The sequence below is a fragment of the Falco peregrinus genome, chromosome W (assembly GCF_023634155.1).
Source record: "Falco peregrinus isolate bFalPer1 chromosome W, bFalPer1.pri, whole genome shotgun sequence".
NCBI lineage: Eukaryota > Metazoa > Chordata > Aves > Falconiformes > Falconidae > Falco > Falco peregrinus.
This window is the reverse complement of record NC_073743.1, coordinates 12,780,618-12,806,853: the sequence shown is the minus strand read 5'-3', so window position 1 is coordinate 12,806,853 and position 26,236 is coordinate 12,780,618. Positions and strand designations below refer to the sequence as shown.

The 26,236-nt window shown below is 39.1% G+C and overlaps 1 protein-coding gene across 1 annotated transcript in view; it reads left to right on the top strand.

The window, feature by feature from the left end:
- Positions 1-26,236, top strand: part of LOC129783124 (zinc finger SWIM domain-containing protein 6-like) — a 114,625-nt gene that overhangs the window by 41,032 nt on the left and 47,357 nt on the right. Inside the window, 1 exon segment of the mRNA XM_055792872.1 lies at positions 15,359-15,715. Within this exon segment, the coding sequence (XP_055648847.1) occupies positions 15,359-15,715 (357 nt within the window).

Here is a 26,236-nt window from a genome sequence, read left to right as displayed (position 1 = left end):
TCCCCAACCCCCCATCCCATTCTGCTGAGGGAGGGGAGTGATAGAACTGCTTAGTGGGCAGCTGGCATCCAGCCAAGGTCAACCCACTACAAGTGCCATCCGCATTTCTCTAGTGCTGATTTGTAGTATCTGTAAGAGCAGACTAAAAGAGTACAGACTTGATTTTGGCCGACAATGAAATTTTTGGAAACTTTTTCTCTTGAGGCTATTTCAACATATGCTCTTTGAAGTGATAGTTGCTGCATAGATTCTTGTAATCAACGTGTTATTTTTTTTCAAGGTGTTAGCATTATAATAAGGAAAAGGATTCACAGGTTTTGACATACTTGCTCCTACCTGGCTGGAATTATATGGTGGTTTTAATAACAGTTTATCACTTTTGCAGCTAATAAAATTGTAATAATGTAAAAGTACAGTATTTGACTTTCCATGCTGATAACTGCACACACTAAAAGAATAATTCCTTTGAGTTCAGAAGTAACTGCTGTGGGTAACTCTGTACTAATACTTTTTCTGTGCATTGATGCTTCAACAAATAACACAATAATTATATGAAAGTAACAAAGGAGCTTTTTCATAAGCAGATTTCTGCAGGTGGGTGTTCTTTGCTTACTGCTCTCTTCCTTGTTTTGGCATAAAGCAGTGAGATACTTCTTATATTGACAGGTGGAAATACAAAGAAAACTTTGACCTCACTTGCCTGCATAAAGATCTGTTGTCTGAATGTTTTTGCTGCCTTCAAAATAACAGCTGGTTTTGTACTAGCAAGTTACAATTGTATTTACTATGAACTAGTACCTAGCAACATCTAGGCAGTGCTTTTGTTGCTACAGATTGTCACAGAGTATATACTGAGTAATCTAGTTGATTTTTAGGTGAGCAGTGTCTTTTTAAGATACCATGGAGTATCTGAGTTTGTGAGTCTTGCCCTGGCTGAAAGGGAATGGTTACATTTGGTATGATATTTGAGCTCTTGTGGATGCTGAGTCTGAAACGTTTTTGACTGTGAAAGAGCATAGAAGTGGTTCTTTTTGGCTGAAAGTTTTGGATAATTCTGAAGTTTTTACAGTTAATGTGGCTTGTTCCCTATAAATACAAACTTTCCATTTGAATGGAGCACAACAAAATAACCCCTGGTGAGTTCTTGGTGATTCTTTTTGGTAGGTGAGGACATTTCCCAGGGAGGTGTGTGTGCTACCTTGGGCTTCTCCCACTACCCAACCTCTTTGAAACAATTTAGCTGGCACTAGCTTTGCTAGCTGCTGTTCTGCAGGCTGCTGGAGCTGAGCTAGTGGTGTTATTGTTTGGCTATTTCTACCTAAAATTAGAGTCCTTTTAACTAGTAGGTCCTTCGTGTGGCAGGAATGTTATCTGCAGTTTGTTTTCCTGCCTCTATCTACTGGGAGGAGGAAATGAATGCAAAACAACCAAACAGATTTGAGAAAGCAAATGACCAGGTATGAACTTTTGCTCAAACTGTATCTGTTTGGAATAATTTGACTGCAACTTGATTGTTTTTGAAGAATATTTGCGGGTTTGAGAATGTTTTGTAAGGTTTTCATTGAAATGCAATTTTTAGTTTAGATGATGTTTGTGAGGGGCAGACAAAAACCACAAGTGGTTTCAGAGATTGGGAATGGAAAGCCTAATGTCTAGAGAACTTGTCCCAAATACTTATCGCTACCTAGTTTAAAAGCACATAGGCTTTATTTCTTTTAAAAACTCCAACACTTATAAATAATTCTATTTGTGTTATGAGTTGACATGTAGTTTATTAAAATCAGGATTAACAAGACAAGCAGTATTGTGTTAATGATTGCAAGTCGGTGCAAAGTATGCTTGGAAGCTGTTGCTGTTAGTGGGGATTTCATATTGTGAGTGTTGGAGCTTGTCTGTGTGGAGGGGAGGGAGAAAGTTGTGTATGATATGCCAAAAAGTATTTCTTCGGTAATTAAGCAATATTTTCAATATTTTTGTTTGACACCATTTCAGCTACCTAATTAATTTATTAAGTTTAATTAAGATATAGTCAGCTTGTGCTGACATGGACATAAAATCAATGCCTAATTTGCTTGAGGTGAAGGCCCTTTTTCCTTTTGGGGACTGGCTATGTGTGTTTTGTGGTTTGTTTTGGGTTGGGTTTTTTTTTTTCCTTTTTCTCTTTTAAATAAAAAAATCATTAGCAATTCAGAAAGCATAAGCAAATAGCCATTTTTAAAATGCATGTCCTCAAAGGTTAATTCGATGCTTTGAGGCATAAATGAACTCTTTAACTAGCCCAAACTTGTCGGACAAAGGAATGATAGAAACAAACTGCTTTATTCTAATAAACAGGCTGCTTTTCAGGGAGAACTTCAAAACAATTCTGCCTCCCTCTTCTCAACAACATTAATTTAAACTTTGGCCCGTGCTACATTTCAATTTAGATGTATATGCATCATTGGAGAGATGGTGATGGAATCTAGACAACCTGTGCAAATTGAACTGTAGACTTCAGCTCCTGAAGCCCAGGGCAAGTGAATAATGCTTTCATCCATAGCTACCCCAGCTAGTATTAGCAATGGAAAAGCAGTTAGGTGTGGGTCAGAAGCAGGGGGAGAATTAAAGGGGATTTCTTGTTCTTGCAAAGCTGAAGAGTGGAGAGGGAGGAGAGAAACAAAACCATCACCACTTCTTGAAGCATTTCATTTATGTGTTTAGATTGCAGTATATTCCTTGGAGGCTATGTTTTAAAACTAAATATAAATTCATTTTGGTAGCTTCTAGAGGTTTCATTGAGACTGGAACTGTGTATAAGTATATGCTGTACAAACAGGAAAAACACTTAGTGTATCAGTGCCAACTCTCTGTCATTATAAGATTTACCAGATAAGCCACACATAAAAGGTTGGGGTGGAAGATATAAGGCAATATAAAAAAATAATATGTTTTCATACAAGGTAATGCATTTAATTTTTTTCCTATCTCTTTTGAAAAAAAAGTTAAACTAAATCTGGTACTTGAATACCATTCTTCCCTGCCAGCTGTGTTTTGAAGGATCTCAAATCCATCTCTTGGAGGGACATGTTTTCGAAGTAAGCACCACAGTAGTAAACTTCTCTAGGAGATAAGTAGAGTTAAGGAGTAATAATCTGGTGTTGCAGTTCTTGTATCTTGTCTATTTTTTCCTATCTATGTTTTTTGTCTTGCTTAGTGCTTACTCATTGATTCACACCAATTCCTGAATTTGTTCAAACTTGAGAAATTTGAAAATCCTTTAATCGTTCAATATTTTTTCCACTACTTATCTGTTCAGAGATTTACCTACTATGTTCTGCTGTATAACCTGTATTGGCTTTCTTTATCTAAAGCACAATACTTCCATAAATTTCCTAGGTAGATGGGTGGAGACAGCACTGGTCATGCTCAAATATCCAGCAGCTGAGCAGTATCATAAAACATCAGGATCATGTTATTACTGTCCACTAATATTTAGTTACTTGAATCTTTTATATTAGGGCTTATTTTATCTTGGGGATGAAATATGCAGTATGTTATGAAAATATTTGAGGAAAGCTAATATGTGGCTCCTTAGCTTTTCTTTTTAGATGACCTTCTCAAAGCTATTTTGTATAAAACAGGAAGAAGAGAAAAAACTTATGTTAATTTATCTTTTTGGCCCAGTAGATGGTTCATATAGAACTTCTAATGGTAATTTTTCTGACACTTTAGGATCTATTAATGAAGGTATCTTACTTTAATAGACTTGCTGACTTCCATGTGTATTGGGTGATTTTTCTCACAATTATGTTCTGGTGGGGGCTTTTTGGATTGCTTATGAATCAAAAGTGTATATGTTTTGTTTTTAAAAAAACTTTTTGTTTGCTAACAAGGGGAAACTGCTCTGATGGCCTGAAATCTTATATAAAGCATTCAAGTCAGTTCAGGCTAAAACTTGGCTAGATGATGTACCTGTGTCGGTCATGGTGGGCTTGAACATATCACTTCTCACAGGGACTGGGGTTATCTGACTCCAGAGAGAAGAGAAACAAAAGTAAAAGCCTAATTATTGCTTCCAAAAATACAGAGTTCTTTCTAAAACACCAACACATGCAAACAAACTGTAGGACAGAAAATTCTGCTCTCTGGATGAGAACAAAGAAACCCTTTTTTCTACTATAATGTCTGCAAAATCAGCCTGCAAAGCTATTCCGGACTGTAAAGCGCTTTATCAGTCTACAGTCTTCATTCAGATCTAGGAACAAGCTGTGACTGTCATGAGGAATGTGTATGCATGTACAGAGTTGCTGGTAGAAAACTTGAGCCAACAGCATATAGCTCAACATATTCACATAAGTATGAACAATGCTTGTTAGTTATCCCTTAGCTTATTAAGTGTGCAGTTGATTCTGGTAGTTGATCCAAATTGCCATCAGACTATTTTCTTGCACACAAACACATGCATTTTTTCTTTAAATTGGTACAACTGTAATCTAGTTGAGCATGTTTTAACCAGATATAAACAAATTAGTAGTTGCTTATTTGAGTATTGAAATGAATAGGTATCTGGATGGAGCTTTAGGCAAGGTTTTAAGGACAGCAGAACTTAAAAAAACCCTCTGCTGTAATTACATTATCACTGGCTTTTATCCAGCCAAGGATATCTATTCTCTGAGGCCACAGTCTTTTTTTTTTAAAGATCAGAATTCCTCTGTGCTGTATACCTATAAGATATCCACACAATAAGTTGCCTCAAGTGTGTTTTGTGCTGCCATGACAACTTGATCATAAAGAGCTTTGAGTTTGTGGTTTCCAGCCCAAATAGGAAAAATCCCTGCAGGCTCTTTCCAATTTAAATATTCCCACTGCTCCCAAGACTTCCCCAGCTTTCATTGTGCATTGTTTCAGATTAGTCAAAATTGAAATACTTGTTTTTAGTGTGGCTTAGACACTGGGAAGAGTCCCTGGAATTTATCAGAGCTTTCAGTTTGGTTTTGGGGTGTCTCTGAGAGGGTTGTATGGCTTGCTATGTACCCTAAGAACTGAGGTCCTAGCATAACAGCATTTCAGCGTCCTACATTTATAGTGGTAGTGCTCATCCAGAAAGGAATTGCAGATAATACAAGACTACTTATTTAGCTCTTGACAAATTTTTCTGTTGCTGTTATTTCTTTCCTGTGCCAGTGTAGATGGGAAATGAGTTGAAGAACATGAAAGCACTGAAATGAGAAAGCAAGCAAAACACAAAGCTGCATATATTTAATTTTTCTAGGTACAGTGGTAACTGATTTGATAAAATAGTTTTTCTGTTATGTTTTTGTTTGTTTTTTTTTTTTTTAAGTGAATTGTAACTTAACCACTTAACCAAACAGTATATTTATTTAATTTTTTTTACTACAGCTGCTGTAGAAATGTGTACACAGCTACTGCTTTGGTAAACAAAGCCTAGTAGCCAGATGGCAATAATATTTTAAAAATTGAGTGATACGACTTGGGAAGCATCCAACTGGAATATGCTGTGCTTTGCCTAGGTACCTTAGATTTAGTACACAGTAGAAGACTTTAAATGTGTTATCATTGCAGTGGCTTGAAAGAACAAATAGACTACTATGTAGTATACAAATAATGCTTATTAAACTTGCAGTTGATTTTTTCTGATAGATGATCTAAATTGATGTCAAAGAGTATTTACTTTACACATAAACGTGCTCCTGCTCTAAATCAGAATAATGATTCCAAACCTAGTTATGCATATTTTAAACAACTGTTAAATACTGTGCTTCAGATAATTTCTGGCTTCATGAAGGCTTAACTTCTTTAATAGGTCCTTTCCTCACCCTTATCCCATTCTGTCTTCCTACTTGAAAGGTTAAAACTTGGTACATTTTGCTAACTGTTGTATGACTGAAGAACTACTGTTGAGTGAAGAAGGAAAATAGGGTTTTTTTGCAGGGTATGGATGCCCAGCATACTCTGCTACTGTTAGTATATTTTTAATCAGTTGGGTAATTGTTTACCGTGATGCATTAAAATAGTCAGCTTAGTGGTTTTTCATAGTTTCTAAAAGTAGATTATAGACTAGGCTGAAAAATTCTTAGCATCAACTTAGCCACCATCAAATTGGTGGAGATAACAAGATCAGATTCTGTTCTTGGTGACACAGCTATGAGAAAATATGATCCTTCAGCTGTTAAGTGGCAAAATAACCTTTTCTAAGACTTGAGGTAAGAAACATCAATAAATGGTGGCAGACTTTTTTATCTATTTATTTTAAAATGGGGTGAGTCTTCCTGCAAGGCTGCCTGCCTCTTCCCCTCCTTCCCCTGGCAGGAATTTTTTTAAAACATATTACATTTGCAAAACAAGAATATAACAGTTCTATTTTTCTACTTCATTAATTGTATGTAGATTAATTTTAAAAAATTAACCATTTTAAAAAGAATCTTTGTTCTGCTTCATGATTTTGGTATTTGGGTTGTTTCTCTTCGTATGGGCTACAAGGGGGTTGTCTTTATTAAATATGTCTATGATGGAAGAAATAGAATTTTGGGGGATTTTGTTTGGTGATTTTTTTTTATGTTTGGTTGGGGGGGGGGTTTGTTCTGAATCTGACATGATTCATTTGAAAAAAGGCTCCACTCACCCTCATATGCTTAACAGATTTCAATAGTTGTGACTGTCCTTCCTCACTGATAACATCAGCGTTGCCCGACCTTGATAGGTATTGATGTGTTGTTTGAATAGCTTCTTTAAAAAAAAACCACCTTTGTATATTCCTGTAATAGCACACACACAGAGAAAAAAATCAAAGTATCTTTCTTGTTGCTTTATAGAATGTCTTAAGCAGACCCAAAATGGAAAAGACTAACTGACAACGTTCTTATTGTTCTGATTGCATGTGAACTGTGTGTGTGCACCACATGTAACAGCGGGGAGGGTGGAAATATGTTGGTCTTCCCTTCTGCAGTACCTCCTTGGTACAGTCTTCTCGGTATCTGCAGCCCATACTCTGATCAGCAATGCATAGCAGGCAGCAACCTACTTCAGCTTACTGATTTCTCTAAGTTGTCAGGCAATGTGGTGATGCTCTGCTTTACAAAATTCTCAGGACAGTGTTTGGGTCGCACATCAGAGCGGCCTGTGTGTGTGTTGAATGAGCAGAAAGGCCCAGTCCATTGGAGTCTCTTGGTCTTCAGGAATGAGGCTTGTCTGCTGCGTAAATAAAAAAAGGAGGGATAGGAAAGCCTTGGGCATATCCTTTCATATCAAAAAAGTGGGCTGTTTGGCTATCTGTACTCATAGCAGTTAAGAGAAGACTATGTTGAAGTTCTGTCTGGCCAGCAAGGGGGTGTCTATTGCTTTTTTTCATGTTTAGATCTATTTGCAGTTTGAAACAAGGAAAATGTTCAAGTTGGAAATTTGTTCCTAACATCCTAAAGCAGCCTGTAGGGGTACTTCTGTGTTGTCATAGCCCCCAAATCTTCCTAACATCAAAATTTATCTGAAAACTAATTTTAGAGCAAATGTTTGCCTGCATAATCCTGAGCATCTAGTTGAGATAAAGCTTATTTTATCCAAGTATATTGGAATCTTGCCTTGCATTGCAATTGCCCTCTAACAGAGAGCAGATTGTTTGCTCCAAAGCAAGTTTAAAATAATACTTCCCAGAGGGCTTCGCTTTAGTAATGCAGAGATTTATTACCTTTTACTTGGGCTGCTTTGGAAGTATGTAATTAAAGTCGAAATCTGAGCTGGGAACCACACGTGCTAGTACTCACTGCCTTCTAGACTAAATGGCCAGTCATTTTGTCACTTGGAATAACCATATTCATAATCTGTTTTCCCCCAGTTAGGTGTAGGGAGGATTGGTTTTAAGACTGTCTGGTGTAGGAGCACACTGAAGTATTTTCTGAAGGACGTGAAATGTCTTACATATGTTGCTCCAACACTTGACTCCAAAAACACTTGTTTCTCTGGTTTAAAGCTTTTATTTCTCCTCTCTGAAGTAATTTTCTACTGTGAAAAAAATTTTTAATAACTGTATGTAGTATAACTTTAATACTTAGTGTCCTCTAGTAGAAAGAATAAAACTTGTTGCAAAGGCCACTTCTCTAATTACAAGTATTCATATTTCCAGTGGCAAGAATAACCTGAAATAGGTTTCTCACCAGTTGTCCGGATATTATTCCCTTTCCACTTCCTTTCATATCAAAACAATATAAAACTTTAAGACTGGGGAGTGAAACACAGGAAATAAACTAAATTATGTTAGTAGTTGCAGGCCAGAAGCTTGTCACATTTGGTTACCTCACCCTGAGTCCTGAGGGTTTTTTGGTCTAGAATAGTCTGAGCCATTTGTTTGGGGCTCTGTTACAAAGAACACCAGGGAGAAGACATAATAAAAAGTACAATGTTTTTCAAAGGGAAGACTACATAATATCTGGATAAGCAGGCCATGAACAGCATATAATTCTGTACATTATGCAGCGGTATTAAATATACATAAGGTAGCAGATGCTGTAGTTCTGAAATTGCTATGTAAAGTAGTAGTCTCTCACAGCAAGGTGCTGCACTATGTGAGACTCCTTCACATGTAATGAATAGCTAATTTCAGCTCTCTAGTCCAGGAGAGACCAGAGGGGATCAGGGGAGGGGGTAAGAGTTTTCCCGTGATCAAAACCAGCAGGATGTGCTGAGATGTGCTTTTAATGGAGCAACATTTCAGAGCTCTTGGGGGTAAATTCATAAAGAGGAATGTTCATCTGTTATTTTGTATTCAAACTGAGGAATTATTGCTGCAAACAGACAAGCAGGCATACGAAATTCACATTGCAGGCATACGAAATTCACGTTGCAGGGATGAGACGACAATAGGTTTCAGTGCCTCTTCTGAGGTGGTAGATGTATTTTATTTTTTTGTGTAACCAAAAGATGAAATAAAAACAAGTGAAAGCATACATGGGAATTGGCAGTGAAAAGGTGAGCAATGTTTTCCCTCATCCCTCTTTTAGAGCATGTGAGGATGTTTGTTGATCCAATTAATGTATGAATCTCGCTCTTGAACATCTCATGGGCTTGCAAGTCCTGTGGGAGGTAAGAAATAGAATTTTCTTGCTGAGTAAGCAGGGGTCAAAAAGCTTTGGATATTTTGGGTTCATTACTGATATTTTTCTGTGTTTTCAAAGTAATTTGAAAATAGTTGGTCTAATGTTCAAATATTTATGTAGGAAACCGATCCTATTTAATCTTAAACATCATCATTGCTTGTTAGGACCAAGCTAGGTCTATGAATCTGGACTTCTAAGACTTGCTTGGAGAATTTAAGAAGGACAGCAGGCATCGTATAGACATTTGTCACAATCCAGAAATTCAGACTGCAGAAAAGACAGATTTCTAGGGAAATGGTTTATAATGTTTGTAGCTCCTGATATCTGTCTGTCTCCTTATCAGAGGAGGAAGCCTCCTGTTTGGCTAAGTAAACAGGAAAAAAAACAGATGTAGGGAAAAGTAATCCTTGCTACATAGTTTAATCTACCTTGCTATAATGAATGATCTATTTAAACCCTTTCTCAACAGATACAAATAACCAAATCATGGAGTAGTCAACCTTCTGGAAGCATTCCTTCCCATTTGACTGAAGAGGGTATTGATGGCTTTTGTTAATTTTTTTTTTTTTTTTTTTTTTTTTTTTTTAGTTATTTTGATCTAAAGAGTAGACAACTCTGGTAATAGCACCCAGCCTCTTCCTTTGAATTATTCTGCCAAGTGAGAGAGCGGGGGAAATTAGTGAAAAGGGATGGGGATGTTGTTGCAGGGGATAAGACCAAAGGCATTTTTTTTATATAATTTTAAATTTCTTTTGAACCATTTAAAGTATAAAGAAAATAAATCAATAGCCCTCTACATAAGGGCCCTGACTGAAGTATTTCAATTTATTTTGATGAGAGATGGGATATTGACAGTGTTAAAGGCCCAGTTTTCAGTTTAAGATCTTTATCATCATAACAGGCTAGATAATAGAATTTAACTCTGTTCTGTTTATGCCTTTCTTATTGTGATACAGAGAATTCCTTCAAATACTAGCAAGTTTCTCAATTTGAGTATCTTGAGCAATGCTGAAAACTATATATAATCTTGTCTCTCTCTTGCCATTTAAGTGCACTGTGATAATGCAACATTAGGCAGGTAACAATGGTATGATGTAATAATCCAGTATGTTGCTGAATTTCATTTTAAGTTAATCTGATCCAGAAAACAATTTTTAACCATTAGTAATAATATCCAGAACTGTAGTGATAGAGGAATGGTTCCTGTTCAACTTTTCTTCCAGCAAAGGGCAAGCACCCTTTCTTTTCTATCTTTACCTGCATCTGTTTCAGAGTTCATATAAAACCTGGGGTTTTTTCTTCAAAGAACTTGGAATGGTCGTCTTTTTTTTTTTTCCCTCCCAGTTTTATGTAAGTTATGATAAAAGTTAAAAGAGCATAGAAAGAGAACCTTCCCTTATCATAAAAGGTAGACCTGTAGGCATGAGACCCGCATCAAAAAAAGAGATTTACTACCATTATAAAACCAATGTGTAGTTTGAGATAAGTAAAATCAACAAACAATCTTGAGTCATAAAATTAGTCAGCAATGTACATAGTCTTGTGGGTTTGGTTTCATGTTCATCAACAAGTATAATCCTTGACTATTTTAGTAGGCAATCAAAGCTAACAAAACCAAAGCATTAAGCATGCTTCCACAAGTACAACACCTACTAGCTTATCACAAATGCTAATAGTTGTAGTATAGGTAGGTTATCAGAAGCTGAAGCCCAAAAATAAATGGTGAGAGAATGCAGGGATCTGGAAGGGAAGAGTTACTTCATCATTGCATGAAAGCAGCATGTTGCTTGGCTCACTGGCCGCTAGAGAGACTTGCCATCCCTGAGGCTTATGTCTTCTCTCCCCTTGTGTTTTTTTGTCTGCCTGCAGACACTATATTTCACTGTAAAAGTGAAATAAATGGTGGTGGTTTTGTAATTGTTTCCTTTCCCTCTGTCAATAGTTGTAAAGTGTTTCTTGGCTTGTCAGTGAAAGTTAGAAATGTTATATGTTACCAGAAGTGCTTTGGTTTTTTTTTTTTTTTTTGTTGGGGTCCTCAGTCTACCCTTAGTGTAAAGCCTGGTCTTGGAGGCCAAACCACAGCATGTTGAATTCCAGTAACTTGTTTAATAAATCTAAATGACAAATTAAATTGTGTTTAGTTTTATAATTTGTCCCCCTTTCTTAGATTGTTTTTCTTTAACAGATTGAGATAGTGAAAAGTTTTTATTTTCTGGGTGTGAGACATGAATTTCAAAAGAAAAATATATTGCATTTTATTGTTCAAACCTATGAATGTTAATAAAGGCTTAGATAATGTTACATACTAAAATGCTATCTAGAATCTGATGAATAGTCAGTATAACTATAGCTTGTTAAAGTTCTGGGTGCTGCAGGTTAGAGGTAAACGTTCGTAAGTATTTTAACTTTTAATTGTTAGAGTGCAATCTTAAATTACTCAATCAGTTAAACGATTAATGTTGTTGGAATGGCCTAAATACCTTTTACTGCAGGATGCCTGTTTCAGACATCCTGTGCTGTGTTTTCCCAAACTGTAAGTATGGCTATGGAAATCCAGACACACTCTTTTCAGGAAGTAGTTATTTTCTAATCTTCTTTTTTTTTTTTTTTTTTTTTAATCTCTTACCAAGTTTATATTGGTGATTGTTTTCTTCCTTTATAGGATTTTATCCACTTCCCATTTAATGGGAAAAGTGCATGCACTGAGCCAGTTGAAGGTGAAAGAAGCAGAGATGAATGAGGTTGGATTGGGGGAGGGAACTTTCCCTCCCTTAAAAATTAGCAGGTCTTGCTGGAGGTTTTCTTCAGTCTCAGATGGTTTAATTTCTGTTATTTCCTTTTGGTGCAGATGGATGATTCTTAGTTGAGGCTAAGCCTTTAACTGTAGAAATGTAATATGGAAAATTTCACCTCTTGGCAATAAGAATGTAAATAGCAACTTTAACAAATGACCATATTTTATATGTTTGACAGGCAAGGCATATTCCAAGTTGCTTAAAACAACTGATAGTCTCTAAATATTTGATTTCATGAATGTAAGAGCAGCCTATTTCTTGTATTGCTTTAAGGATACTTTAATGAAAGCAGGAGGTTTAATCTGAATTTGTTTTTGTTGCTCTTCTTAATTTGCAGTCACTTTCCCATTTTTTATATTTATACTTGTGCTGTAGCAACTAAGCATAATTCCTCCCTGCAAATGTTATGATGTGAAAACTAAGTAAAAGTAAAAGCTAAAACTGTATTGCCTTGGGAGATAGATACCCTGGGCCAGGGGTCCTCAAACTTTTTAACCAGGGGGCCGGCGCGCGGATGAAGTGGCAGGCAGTCATCTGCAGCTGCTTGGTTTCCCAACCCCCGGCGGGGGGGGTGTGTGTGTAAATAATGCGGACCGGATTGAGGACCCTGGGGGCCTGTATCTGGCCTGTGGGCTATGGCATGAATCTGCTGCCTGCTTCCTGCAGAGGGGGTGCCAGCTTCTGCCCACTGTAGTAAAGTAAATTCCACCTCAAAAGCTAGCAACAGATATCTTCATACTGATCACTCTGAAAAGACTGATAGTGATCAATCCTTGTTCTTGGGCTCCCTCAGCGTATTGCTGGGATGCAGATCCTTGCAGACTGCACATCCTGCTGTCTCAGCCTGTTTGTTCCTTTCAGTCCCAGGTAGCAGGGAATGGCACAGTACTCCTTGTACCATGCAGTTCTCCTTCCCAGGGTCTTTGTGTCTTGGGTGTCCATCAGGACCATGTTCCATCCCCAGGTCTCTGTTGGCAATGGTGAGACAATATCGGTCTCTTTGGACCGTCTCTTACAACTTCTTATTATCCTACTCTGATTTGAATGGTAATAAATTAATTTCCCCCAGTCAAGTCTATTTTGCCCATGACTGTAATTGCTGAGTGATCTCTCCTTGTCCATGTCTCGACCCATGAACCTTTCATTATATTTTCTCTCCCCTGTTCTGCTGAGGAGGGGAGCGATAGGGCAGCTTGGCAGGCACCTGGCATCCAGCCATGATCAACCCACCACGTTGGGTTAGGTAACTTGACTGTGTTAGTGCTGTCATTGTTTAGATCAGGATCTATGTTTATATATGTTGCTGCTTGTAATGTGAATTCTCAAAAAATCTCAATGGAGGGGGATCTGGGAGCTGTTTATGTCTGAATGGGAGTAGGAACTTAAAGGCAGGTCTGCTGTTAACTCTAAATATTTCTAGAGATGCTTATCTGTCCAAGAAATTTTTATTTAGCCTTTTGAATGCTTGAATTATATACTGACAAATTAAAAGTAAGAATATTGTTGGAGTAGCTGGTTGGGCACTTCTTAAAAAAATAATAGAAAATCTTTCATTGGGTCTTTTTCTATTGGAATTAATAGGAGTTTAGGTACTTAGAGCAGGAAGGAGTGGGATCAGGCCCTTTTGGTGTTCAGGTGTTAGGCTCATAGATGAGAGAGTTTTATGTATGCTTCATAGGAAAGTGATATTAAAAAAAAAACCCTACTATTCATTTTCTTTGGGAACACCAATCCAACTCTCATTTACTGGGAATCAACCTGAAATAGAGCTGGCTATGTTTTTTAACAAAGCCTCTTTTTTTGAGAGAATACTCATGGGTGCATGTTGTGACTACTTTAAAACCAAAGGGAAAGGCAGAGTGAGGAGCTCATGATTCAAGGGGCAATTCCCCTCCTGTATGTGTTGAGTGGAGTTGAGAGCGAGAATACCACTTACACCTGGGCTTCTTTCTCCTCCTCCCCCCCCCCCCCCCCCTTCCTCTTTGTGCACTTTACAGCTTACTGCCTCTTCAGCTTTAACTCTAACTGGTAAACATCCTCTTGCAAAGTCGAGGTTAGTGTATGTATGACCTTCTTCAGGGGTAAAGTATCAGAGTGCTGCAGTTGAATGTAATCCAAAAAGTGATACTGACTGTACAACCTGCTCTGAAACATACAGTGTAAACAAATGGAAAAAATGAGGGATTTTCCTTTTTGTTTACTGTAGCTTGGAGAGCTTTCTAAAAACAATGGGAGATGCAACATTTTGGACTAGAGCTATGTATATATTTCTTTTTTTCCACCTGATTTTCATGTGATACTGCTTCCTATGACACACCTTTCTTGTATTTCAAAAGTACTGAATCAGTTTTGGACTTTGAGGGAGTGTGGTTTTATATTATCTCCGTTATAAATAGTTAACATATAACACCTTACTTGTAGTATTCATTCCAGATTTTATATGCACAGTCTGTTCAAGTTTAATACTGATACAGCATATGAAATTTGTTTGTATTGCTTTGTATCTATACCTCTGACTTAATGTTTGAGCCAAGAATCAATGTCATGTTTACATAAAATCCAAAAGAAACACCCAAATTCTGCAGTGATTAAGTATTGAGAGCCAAACCTGGGTCTTCATGTTGGGGAAAAGAGATGGGTTTAGGTCTAATCTTCAGAGAATAGAGTTTGAGACCTTTGTTCTACAGGGTGTTTTGTCTAGTAATGGCTGAAGTGAACATCTTATGGTATACCATACCTTCTTACAATATAAGAAAACACAGCTCTTTTGCCTTGTGCTTTATTGTGCAAAGTGGAAATGCAGACTCGTGAAACAGTGCATGCATGTCTCATTCAGTATTATAAATCTGATATCTTGTGTATTGGTAACTGCAGCAGTTTCCATCTCCAAAGAGCTACACAAACCCTACCAGATTGTTTGGGTTTGAAGGTGAGCTTTAGCATCAGCTCAGTGATAGAAGAGGTGAAAGCAGAGAGGTTAAGTGATTTGTGGCAGAGTGGAGATTAGAACCTGGGTTTGTGCCACTAGAGTGCATAACTTCCCTCTTACTTATTGAGAGAATGGTTAAATTTGCCGATAGGTGCAAGCTCCCTGGTGTGGGGTTTAGAAAATTGCTGCCAACTTGCTGAGCTATTGGGAGTTTCACATTTGTCTTAATTGGATACAGCTCTGCTTCTGCAGTTATCATTTACCAAATAAATTATTTTCTTACTATCAAACTTTTATGAATGTTGTGATGGAATGGCGAAGAGGGCTTGTAAATGAGCTCCTTTTTGATTTTATGATTTTATTGGAGATGAAAAGGGTACATATGAAAGAAAGGGTTTGTCATATTTGTAAAGCAGGTTCTTTAAGGTATATAATTTCTCAGAAATAGATGATGACTTGTACTTGATTAATGAAAGGTTATTGATAATGAGATATGGTCTTTTACTTAATAATGTAAGTTCTCTCTCCCCCCCCCCCTCCCCCCCCAGGTTTCCACTTGAGTGGCACAGTGACAGAACCTGCAATGCAATCGGAGCCAGAAACTGTTTGCAATGTAGCTATCAGCTTTGATCGTTGCAAGATTACCTCAGTGACCTGTAGCTGTGGAAACAAGGACATATTTTACTGTGCTCATGTTGTGGCACTCTCTTTATACCGGATCCGCAAGCCAGATCAGGTCAAACTACATCTTCCCATTTCAGAGACACTCTTTCAAATGAACAGAGACCAGCTACAAAAATTTGTACAGTATTTGATCACAGTGCACCACACAGAAGTTTTGCCAACTGCTCAAAAATTAGCAGATGAAATTCTTTCTCAGAATTCAGAAATCAATCAAGTCCATGGTAAGTCTGATACTTGTTCTTTTGTTTCATTCCCTCTTTGGTTTTGAGCACCTTTTTTGTGTGGCATTCAGGAGTGTGACCTCCTGAGGTCCCTTCCAGCTTGAATTATTTTGTGATTTTTATGGTGTTTATTAAAGGAGATTCTCTTCACTTTAAGATGTTTAGGAAGTAATACTTTTTGGGAAAGAGAAAAGACATGTTTGTTAGATACAGATTAGGTGGAACAAAAGAAGGGAGTCTTTCTGATAATGGGACTCAGCAGCCTAGCCCCTCTCCTTAGGGTTCAGTGACCCTGGCAGGCCCAGGCAGGTGGTGCTACAATAAGTTGAATCTCTGGAGCAGTTCTCTTCTTTGGCTTTAAGGGCTATGGGGACATGGCCAGAGGCAAGGCAGTTGCTCTAGTTGTTGTGGGACATAATGAGAAAGGGAGTTTGCAGAGCTGCCTGGTGGCAGTGAAAAGGGAAGCTAAAGCAGATGCAGGATGTTAGGCAACAGAGGAAGATGCTCAGATGTTGTAAGCTGAAGGCATGTATCGCATGAGAGTTGGTAACAGCCTGAATGTAAGGAATTAAGGGGAAGGAGAATTATGGTGAGTATGCAAGTGGTGCAGAGAAGGCTAAAACAGTCAAGGGTGATTAGAAAAGGGGAAGGCAAGGGTGAGAAAGGAAGGACATATGATGGCTACAATGGCTATATTAGCTATACTATGGCTAATCTAAGAGGAGAAATGACAGAAGGGGTGTTGCAGAGAGTGCTTAAACTTCATCATCATTGTTTGTAATTATACTAATCACAGGCATATTGATCTTTGTCAGTTATTTCCTTATTGTCAAAATATCTCTTTACTCATTACTATTTAAAGTATTTTTAGAGAGAGATTTAATGTTTATATCACAGCCCAAATGACAAGAATAGGGAGAAAAAACCCCCAAAGTTGTTGATCAATTACAAAATTTCACAATGAGTTTTGAGTAGGGTAGTTTTAAAAATATCCACAAAACTAATTTTTTTTCTTTTCACATGTTGCTCTTTTCCTAGTAAATGAGATTGTAGTATGTCTTTATTGACTGTTGATATTTCTTAATAAAATAACAAAAACTGAAGTACAAAATCCAGGCAGCACAAGAAAATAAACTGCTATGGCCAAAGAAAGCTGGGTTAAAAAAGAGGATCTATAGTCTCCTGATTTTCCTCTTGGACTCCCATGAAACCATGGTCTGGTGTTTTGGGTTTTTTTATTACTTTTTTTTTTTTAAAAATGTGTTTAAAAAGTTAAATCCAGGATTTTTTTAAGGAAAAAGTTAGTTCCTCTGATTATATAGCAAGTGAGCAGTGTTCTGGGATTTATACTGTAATTCTTTTATTTTGATCTTTAATTAAATTCCTTAAATTAGAAATAAAAAAAAAAACTAACCAGAAGAAATCTGCCCCTGGTTCTAATAGCATAGATGGCTGAACATAAGATCACCATTCACTGTCATATCTCCTGTGCTACAGGTGTTCAGTTTGTAATACAAAACTGTCTTATAGACCTCTCTTGCTTTGAAACATTTAACCTCACTAAACCAATGTTTGAAGAGGAATCATATTGAACACTGCTTTAAAGGCACAGGTAAGTAAGAGGAAAAACTTACAAAAACTTGCTTATAAAAGTAAAAGGAGACCTGGCACAGAAACACCAGAAAGCTTTGACTAAAGGAAAGTCTGGAATCTGGAGTTGGATGAAGAAATTCTCTTCAGTGTTACCTAGAGGTGTTTTATATAAACCACCCTGGAATTAAAACTTCTAATTCTTTTTTTCTCTTGTGATAGCTGTACTAGTTCTGGTTTTCATATATTTCTAGCAATAGGCAAAAGAAATCAGCTCTTGAATACTACTTATTGTTACGTAAGAATGATCCAGGGCTTTGAAGATCTCTGGACCACATCAGTCTTGTTGACTTGCTTATGAGTTGGCTAGGGAGATGGAATAACTGCAGTATTTTCCTTTCACAACGGGTGAATTGGACAATTGTTTATTTGCTCAAAATTATGTCTTATGCAGCATTTGATGACTGTCATTGGACACCTTCCTTGTGAAGGAGGTTACTGGAGGAACTAGTGAAGTGACCACTGATGATACGGGTTTTGAAATGGCAAATACTTTTAAGTTCCTCAGTGGATACTAGTGATTCAATATCTTTCTTGCTTCATGACTGAGCCTCACTGCAGGAAAAAAATAAGGGGATGCTGTTAGAAGTGCAGGAATGTGTTGGCTATTCATTAACTTCTTCAGGAGATCAGAGTGATTTATTGGAAATACTCTCTGTATTTACCATGCTAATTTTTCACTTGGTGGTGATTACATTACAAGAGGGTTTTCTATGTTTTTAAGGCACAAAAGCACCTCTTTACGTTTGAGATTTGTTGTGTTCTGATTTTTCTCATGTGACTGTGCTGCAGCTGTACATGTTCCTGATGACTTTGAAACTGGAGATCTGTCTAATCTGTGGGGTCTAATCTTCTGTACTGAAGACAACAGTAGGTATTCATAGTGATACCCTGAAGTCTGTGCTGAATAACTCTTGGCTTCACATTGGGTTTCAATTTGGGGATGGTGACTCGGAAAGCTGGATGTAGGTTTGGATCCTGCTTAGCTGAGGCTTTTTTCCCCCCTGTTAACTTTTGTACCATCATAGTGGAGGAAGCTGGCAGGTGTGTAATGCTAGGAATATAACAGTCAGGGTTGTTGGATCTGTCTTGTCTTAGATATGAAACTTCAACTTAAATAAATTGGTCACAAGCTCAAACTATGTTCCTGAGAATTGGAGTGGAAATGGGAAAGTAACTGCAAGGTTAGGGGGAGGTCTTTTTGCATTTTAATCTCATGGTAGCATTGACTTGTCGTTACATACATATTGAAAAAGGGTCAGCCTTTTACTGGTATAAGGACAGCCTAGCAAACCAATTTAATTTTTTCCTTTTAAGGTGTAATGTTTCTTTCCTGAGTGTTCAGTTCTGCTGTTATCTCTCTTTTTAGAAAACCATATGGATGTCTCCACAATTTCTTCCATTCTCTGATTAGATACAAATCTACATGCAGGTGAATTCGAATTTAATAGGAAAGAACTGGGAGAAAAGGGTCTATGTACATTTTGTCCTCTCAGAAGCAGAGGTGTCTGTGTAGTTGTTTCTCTATTTTTCCAGGCAGATCTAGACACATCATCTGCAAACATGAACCGGTAAATGTATATTAGGAGCACTGGTGGAAGCATTTGAAAAGAAAACATTTATAAAAAAAATATTCAGATTTACTTTAAAAGAAAGTTTCATAATATCTAGTGCTGTTTCTATATTGTAAGTTCCAAAGGGCAATCTGGAGATACCGATGAATGTGTGTTAATCTGGACCTAGTGCATTTAGCTCAAATGATGGGATTTTTAGTGGGAAATTGTAGGGTGGGGTAGGGCTGAACAATAGAATACAATGTATTGCCAACCTACTAGAAAAGGGAACATCTAACATTAAAGAATCACAGAATGGTCAGGGTTAGAAGGGACCTCTGGAGATCATTTAGTCCAACCCCCTGCTAAAGCAAGTTCACCTAGAGCAAGTTGCACAGAATCACATCCAGACCAGTTTTGAATGTCTCCAGAGGAGACATCACAGCCTCTCTGGGCAGCCTGTTCCAGTGCTCTGACACCCTCAAAGTAAAGAAGCTTTTCCTCATATTCAGATGGAACTTCTTGTGCTACAGCTTGTGCCTGTTGCCCCTTGTCCTGTCTTTGGGCACCACTGAAGAGCCTGGTCTCATCCTCTTGACACTCACCCTTAAGATATTTGTAGACATTGGTAAGATCCCCTCTCAGTCTTCTCCAGGCGAAACAGGCCCAGCTCCCTCAGCTTTTCCTCACCCGGGAGATGTTCCAGTCCCCTAATCATCTTTGCAGCCCTCCACTGGACCCTCCTCCAGTAGTTCCTTGTCTCTTGAACTGGGGAGCCCAGAACTGGACACAGTACTCCAGATGTGGCCTCACCAGGGCAGAGTAGAGGGGGAAAGATAACCTCCCTCGACCTGCTGGCCACGCTTCTTCTAATGCACTCCAGGATCCCATTGGCTGCCTCGGCCACAAGGGCACACTGCTGGCCCATATGGTCAACATGCTGTCTACCAGAACTCCCAGGGCCTTCTCTACAAAGCTGCTTTCCAGCAGGTCAACCCCTGGCCTGTACTGGTGCATGGGGTTGTTCCTCCCTAGGTGCAGGACCTTCTACTTTCCTTTGTTAAACTTCAAAAGGTTCCTCTCCACCCAACCCTCTAGCCTGTCCAAGTCTTGCTCAATGGCAGTACAGCCTTCTGGTGTATCAGCGACTCCCAGTTTTGTATCATCAGCAAACTTGCTGAGGGTACACTCTGTCCCTTTATCCAGGTCACTTATGAACAAATTGAACAGGACTGGACCCAGTGCTGACCCCTGGGGAACACCAGTAGCTACAGGCCTCCAGCTGGACTCTGTGCCACTGATCACAACCCTCTGAGCTCTGCCATTCAGCCAGTTCTCAATCCACCTCACCATCCACTCATCTAACCCACACATCTAAGTTGTGTGGAGTTAACTGGGCACCAAAGGCAGCTCAGGTCAGGTCACTGCTGCACTTGCACTGCTTCTTGTAAGGCTTGTCCTCCAACAGTTCAGGTGGTTGCTGCTATAGTCATTCCCATAACATGCAACTCAAATCCCAGGTTACAACAATTTAAAGGTATTTCCATTGCAGTCTCTACCCCTGGTCCCTTTGGGCCAGATTATAGGGTTTAACGTTGCAATGAACTCCTCCCCTTGCCCCTGCTCTGGCTTGGACTTATCCACAGACTGCAGTCCCTTAGGGGTATATCTGCTTCAAGTGGAGTCTTATGATGAACCATTGTCTCTCCAGGGGTATACCTGCTCCAGCATGGACTTATCCACAGCCACAGTTGCTTTGAGGTACACCTATTCCAGTGTGGCCTTCTCCATGGGCCACAATGCCTTCAGAGATATACGTGCTTCAGTGTGGCCTTACTCACAGCCACAGTCCCTTCAGAAGTCAAACTGCTCCAGCATGGCCTTTACCCTTGGCTGCAGTCCCTCCAGGGGTGTACCTGCTCTGTCGTGGGCTTATCCGTGGCCACACGCTTTGAGGTGCTCCAGCATGACCTCATGCACAGCCACTGATGCTTCAAGGCGTACCTTCTCCAGCGTGGACTTGTCCTTGGGCCGCAATCCCTTCAGAGGTATACCTGCTGCAGCACAGACACATCCCAAAGCAACTGTAGCCATGGTTATACTTGCTCTGACGTGGGCTTATCCACGGCCACAGACGCTTTGGGGTGTCCTGCTCCCACATGGACTCATCCACAGGTCACAGTCCCTTTGACTCGAGTTCACACTGGAGTTCCAGCCTGTCCAGTACAGCAGCACAGAAACAGCAGTGATACCTTGGCCATCTACCAGCCCTGGTGCATCACCATTGCTGTTATCAGAATGTTCCTGGGCCCAGCACAGTGAGATGATAAGCAGTGCAGCAAGCAGCAGTCACTAATGAGCAATATACAATATACAGCAAGGCAAGCAAGCACAGGAGCCTGCCCTTTAATACGTAAACAGCAATAACAGCTATAAATTTGATCTACTGCATTCCAATCAGATCTGCTTTTATTTCAAACCCTTTGAGCTCCACATTGGGCCTCAAAAAGGACTGTTGTGGTTTAACTCCAGCTGGCAACTAAACCCCACACAGCCACTCACTCACTCCCCCCACAGTGCGATGGGGGATAGAATCAGAAGAGTAAAAGTGAGAAAACTTGAAGCTTAAGATAAAGACAGTTTAATAGGTAAAGCAAAAGCCATGCACACATGGAAAGCAAAACAAGGAATTCGTTCACCGCTTCTCATCGGCAGGCAGGTGTTCAGCCATCTCCAGGAAAGCAGGGCTCTATCATGCATAATGGTTGCTTGGGAAGACAAAGCATCACTCTGAATGTCCCCTTCCTCCTTCTTCCTCCAGCTATTTATTGCTGAGCATGATGTCATGTAGTATGGAATATCCCTTTGGTCAGTTGGGGTCAGCGCTGTCCCAGCTATGTCTCCTCCCAACTTTTTGCGACCCCCCAGCCTACTTGCTGGTGTGGTGGTGTGAGAAGCAGAAAAGGCCTTCACTCTGTGTAAGCACTGCTCAGCAATAACTAAAACATCTCTGCATTATCAACACTGTTTGCAGCACAAATCCAAAACAGTCCTATACAAGCTACCATGGAAAAAATTAACTGTCCTAATGAAAAGCAGCATACCTGTCCTGTCTTTACATTTTCTCTCATTAATATTGGCTGCTTCACAGCAGTTGCTGTTTTGCTTTGATGCTGTGTGCTGCTGAACAGGTGTTGTATTCCACCCTAGAGTTCGTAAATTAAATAGAAGATGAAGTGACTTATGTCTAACCTTTGAATCATTTGGGGAATCAAAGGCATAATATTTTTAAATTGTTAAGTTTATGATCTTTTTTCTGTATGTCCTGGGTTTGGCTGGGATGGAGTTAATTTTCTTCCTAGTAGCTGATACAGTGCTGTGTTTTGGATTTAGTGTGAGAACAATGTTGATAGGGCACTGATGTTTTTGGTTGCTGCTAGGTAATGTTTATACTATGTCAAGGACTTTTCAGTTTCTCAGGCCCTGCCAGTGAGAGGGCTGGAGGGGCACTGGAAATTGGGAGGGGACACAGCCAGGACAGGTGACCCGAACTGGCCAAAGGGTTGTTCCATACTATATGACGTCATGCTGAGTATATAAACTTTGGGGAGTTAGCTGGGGGGCTGGTATCACTGCTCGGAGACTGGCTCTGGGCATCTGTCAGTGGGTGGTATTGTGCATCACTTGTTTTGGGGTTTTTTACTTGAATTTTATTTCTCTTTCTCTTCTTGTTTTTCATTACAATCATTAGTGTTAGTATAATGTTTTACTTCATTTTAATTGTAAAACTGTTCTTATCTCAACCCACAGGTTTAAGCTTGTTTGTTTTTTTTTTTTCCTCCTAATACTTTTTCCCATGCAGCAGGGGGAGGAGTGAGTGAGCAGCTGCATGGTACTTAGTTGCCGGCTGGGGTTAAACCATGACAGTCCTTTCTGGCACCCAGTGTGGGGCTCAAAGTGTTGAGATAACAGATCTGTCCAGAGCATGTTAAAACAAAGTTTATTGTAAACATTCAATGTATTGCTTTAATAGTTGCTGGTCACAATGTTATAACACTATATAATTATTGTTTAGAATAATTTGGAGTACACCAAGTTTATAAAATCAGTTGCTGTTCTGCTGTGAATAAGCGTGCATCAGTATTGGTTTCTAGCTGGGATCATTCAATCTTTGCATAGTACTTATGCTTTTTACTTGTAATCATTTTTTATATGACATTTAATAAGTACTAACTGATCTAAAGTTCATTTGATAATTAAGTTTATAAGACTTTTATAAATTTAATTTCAAAGCGTTCTGTATGGCTGAGTGAGTAATTCGGCATGGTTTACTTTGAAGGTTAAACCAACTTTTGTGATACTTCAGAAATAAGGACCAAGGAAGAAGTTTACCTTGAATATGCTACATTCTGTTGTTATTTTAACTAAGATTTACTGTAGATCCTTCTCCTGAATAGCTTGCAATATAAGCTATTCTTAGCCTATTTTCGTCAAGGGCCCTTGCTTTGCTTCTATTTACTTTTTGAGGTTAAGTTCTCCATATATGATACCAATTTTTGAATACGGTTGCTCGTTTTTAAAGCAGTTGCTCTTAAAATTGCTATGTAAATGATCTAAGTTTAATTTTCGTATAATGCTGCTGCTTCTTATAACTTGGGAGTTGATTATATTTAACATGTAACCTGTTATGAACATAAATATAAAAGGTTTTCAAATACTCTGTTTTCAAATTTTATTTTGGTGTTTAGTGTTACAAACAACTGTGTACAGTATTTCTGCTCTGATTGCGAAGATTGCAATTTTGTAATTTTAGTAAAAGAATATGAGTATGTATGGCCATATCCATATGCCTGAGTATAAATATTTACTGTATTTAACTGTAAGTACATGACTTAAAACCTATTTCAAAGATCAGTCATGACAGAAGTTAAAGCCAGAGATTATAAAATGACACAGTTTATTTAAAGGTTTTAATATTTAGTATTAACTATACAGTGCTTTTCACTTTCATAGTTCAAATGGGAACTAATTTGTCCCCATGACACCCCTCTAAAGCGCATAAGTAATACTTATCCCCAGTTTACAAGTGGGGAAAGGGATTTGGTCTTGGTACCAAACTGTGTTACAGAGATAAAATTCAGGGCTGCCCATGTTCCTCTTCACAGCCAAATTGTCCATCTACCAAAGCCTTGTGGTGCCTGTTTGGGGCCACACTGTACCCTGTCGTGGTTTAACCCTGGCCAACAACCAAGCACCACGCAGCCGCTCACTCACTCCTCCCTCACCCAGAGGGATGGGGAGGAGAATCGGAATGTAAAACCCTAGCACTGAGATAAAAACAATTTAATAGGTAAAGCAAAAGCCACGCACACAAGCAAAGCAAGGAATTCTTTCACCACTTCCCATGGGCAGGCAGGTGTTCAGCCATCCCCAGGAGAGCAGGGCTCCATCACGCATAACAGTTACTTAGGAAGACAAATGCCATAATGCTGGATGTCCCCACCTTCCTTCTGCCCTCAGCTTATATACTCAGCATGATGTCACATGGTATGGAATACGTCTTAGGCTAGTTCAGGTCAGCTGTCCTGGCTGTGTCCCCTCCCAATTTCCAGTGCCCCTCCAGCCTTCTTACTGGCAGGGCCTGAGAAACTGAAAAGTCCTTGACATAGTATAAACATTACGTAGCAGCAACCAAAACCATCAGTGTCCTATCAACATTGTTCTCACACCAAATCCAAAACACAGCACTGTACTAGCTACTAAGAAGAAAACTAACTCTATCCCAGCTGAAACCAGGACAACCCCAAGCAAAGCTGCCACCTCTGGGTTGACCCTTCAGATCTAAGTAGTGTTGAGCCTACTTGCCAGCTATTGCTAGGGCTTCATTTCGCAGCTCCCTCATTGCAGTCATGTTGCTTGTTCAGATAGTTTCTTGTTAGCTCACCTGATCCCATGTATTCAGAAGAAAAGTGGCAGTGTAGAAAATCCTGTCTGTTGCTTAAGTCTGTGTGCACGCTAGTGGGAGAGGAAGCAGACTAGATCAATCAGTGTACACCTGACTATAAGTGGATTTAGTGATCTTGAAAAGTGGCAGGTGTAGAGATGTGGAGATGGTTGTGTCTCGACCCCAAAACAAGAGTGACATGGGCAGTGGGAGCTGAGGCTTCCTTGGCAGCACCACCAGGAGGCCCTGCTGCTGCCAGGGCTGCAAAAGGGGTTTGAACTTGTGCCCAATCAGACGCACTGTCTCTATGACATTTTAGTCCTTGGTTATTGCTGAAGACTGCCAATGGCATTGAAAGATCAGTGAATTACAACTGTAGCTGGTGCCAGTTACATGTATACTGGAAATTCTTTATGCATACCAATTAAAAATTTTGATCATACTGAGTGTAGCCTATATACGATCTTGCGAGGAAATACTGCTTTGAGTCAGAAGTTATCAGTAGTACTGTGCTGAATAGCATTGTAGAGGTCAGACCCTCAGCTTGGTGTCTTCAGCTTTTATAGTCTTCTAACCCAGTGGCATGAAAATAATGCTGGTGTAAGTATAGCTATGCTGAGCCCCTGGGGAAGGCATATTTGTGAATGTGCTGGGAGAAGAGGCCTTTGGGGGGGGGGGCAGTGCTGCTGGCATGGAGCAGCAGGCACCCTTGTTCCTGTAAAGGAACCCTGTTTAAAGAATCTGCAGTAGCTGGCTGAAATTTAACCTTCTAGCACAAACTGACCTATGAGTTTTGATAAAATGTAAACAGTTATGGAAGGAATTTTGTTTTTGCTAAATAGGGAAGTTTAGCTGAGGAGTCTTAGGCTATTTTTAATATGACTTAAAAGTAGCTATACCAAGATTAAATAATGATAAATCTCCATTGAAGTGAGGGATAAATATGTGTGTGTTGTAGATTCGTGCTTTTATACAGTAGCTTTTCACAGGTCTTTTCTCTGTGTTTTAGAGCAATGAAATTTAAACTACTGTAAACCTGAGTCCATTCAACAGCTGCACTGCTTGTTCTCAAGTGGCTTGATTTCCCTTTTTATCTCATTCTTTGCAGCTGAAGACTTATCAGCATGTGTTTCATGTAGCTGACTGAATTGAAAGCCCCTTAAAACTAACATAGTAAAGATGGAAGCACTCACAGAAGAGGAAGTTTTTCATTCCTTGGGTTTTGTACTGTCTTGGGCTTGATTCCTGTCTTCTGAGACACTCTTATGGTTCCCGTGGAAGGCAGAGGAGTTCTTTTACATCTTCAAAGATGTAATTTCTTATTGATCTAAAAAAAAAAAAATATGTATATGGGCAGCAGTGCAATGTTCAGAG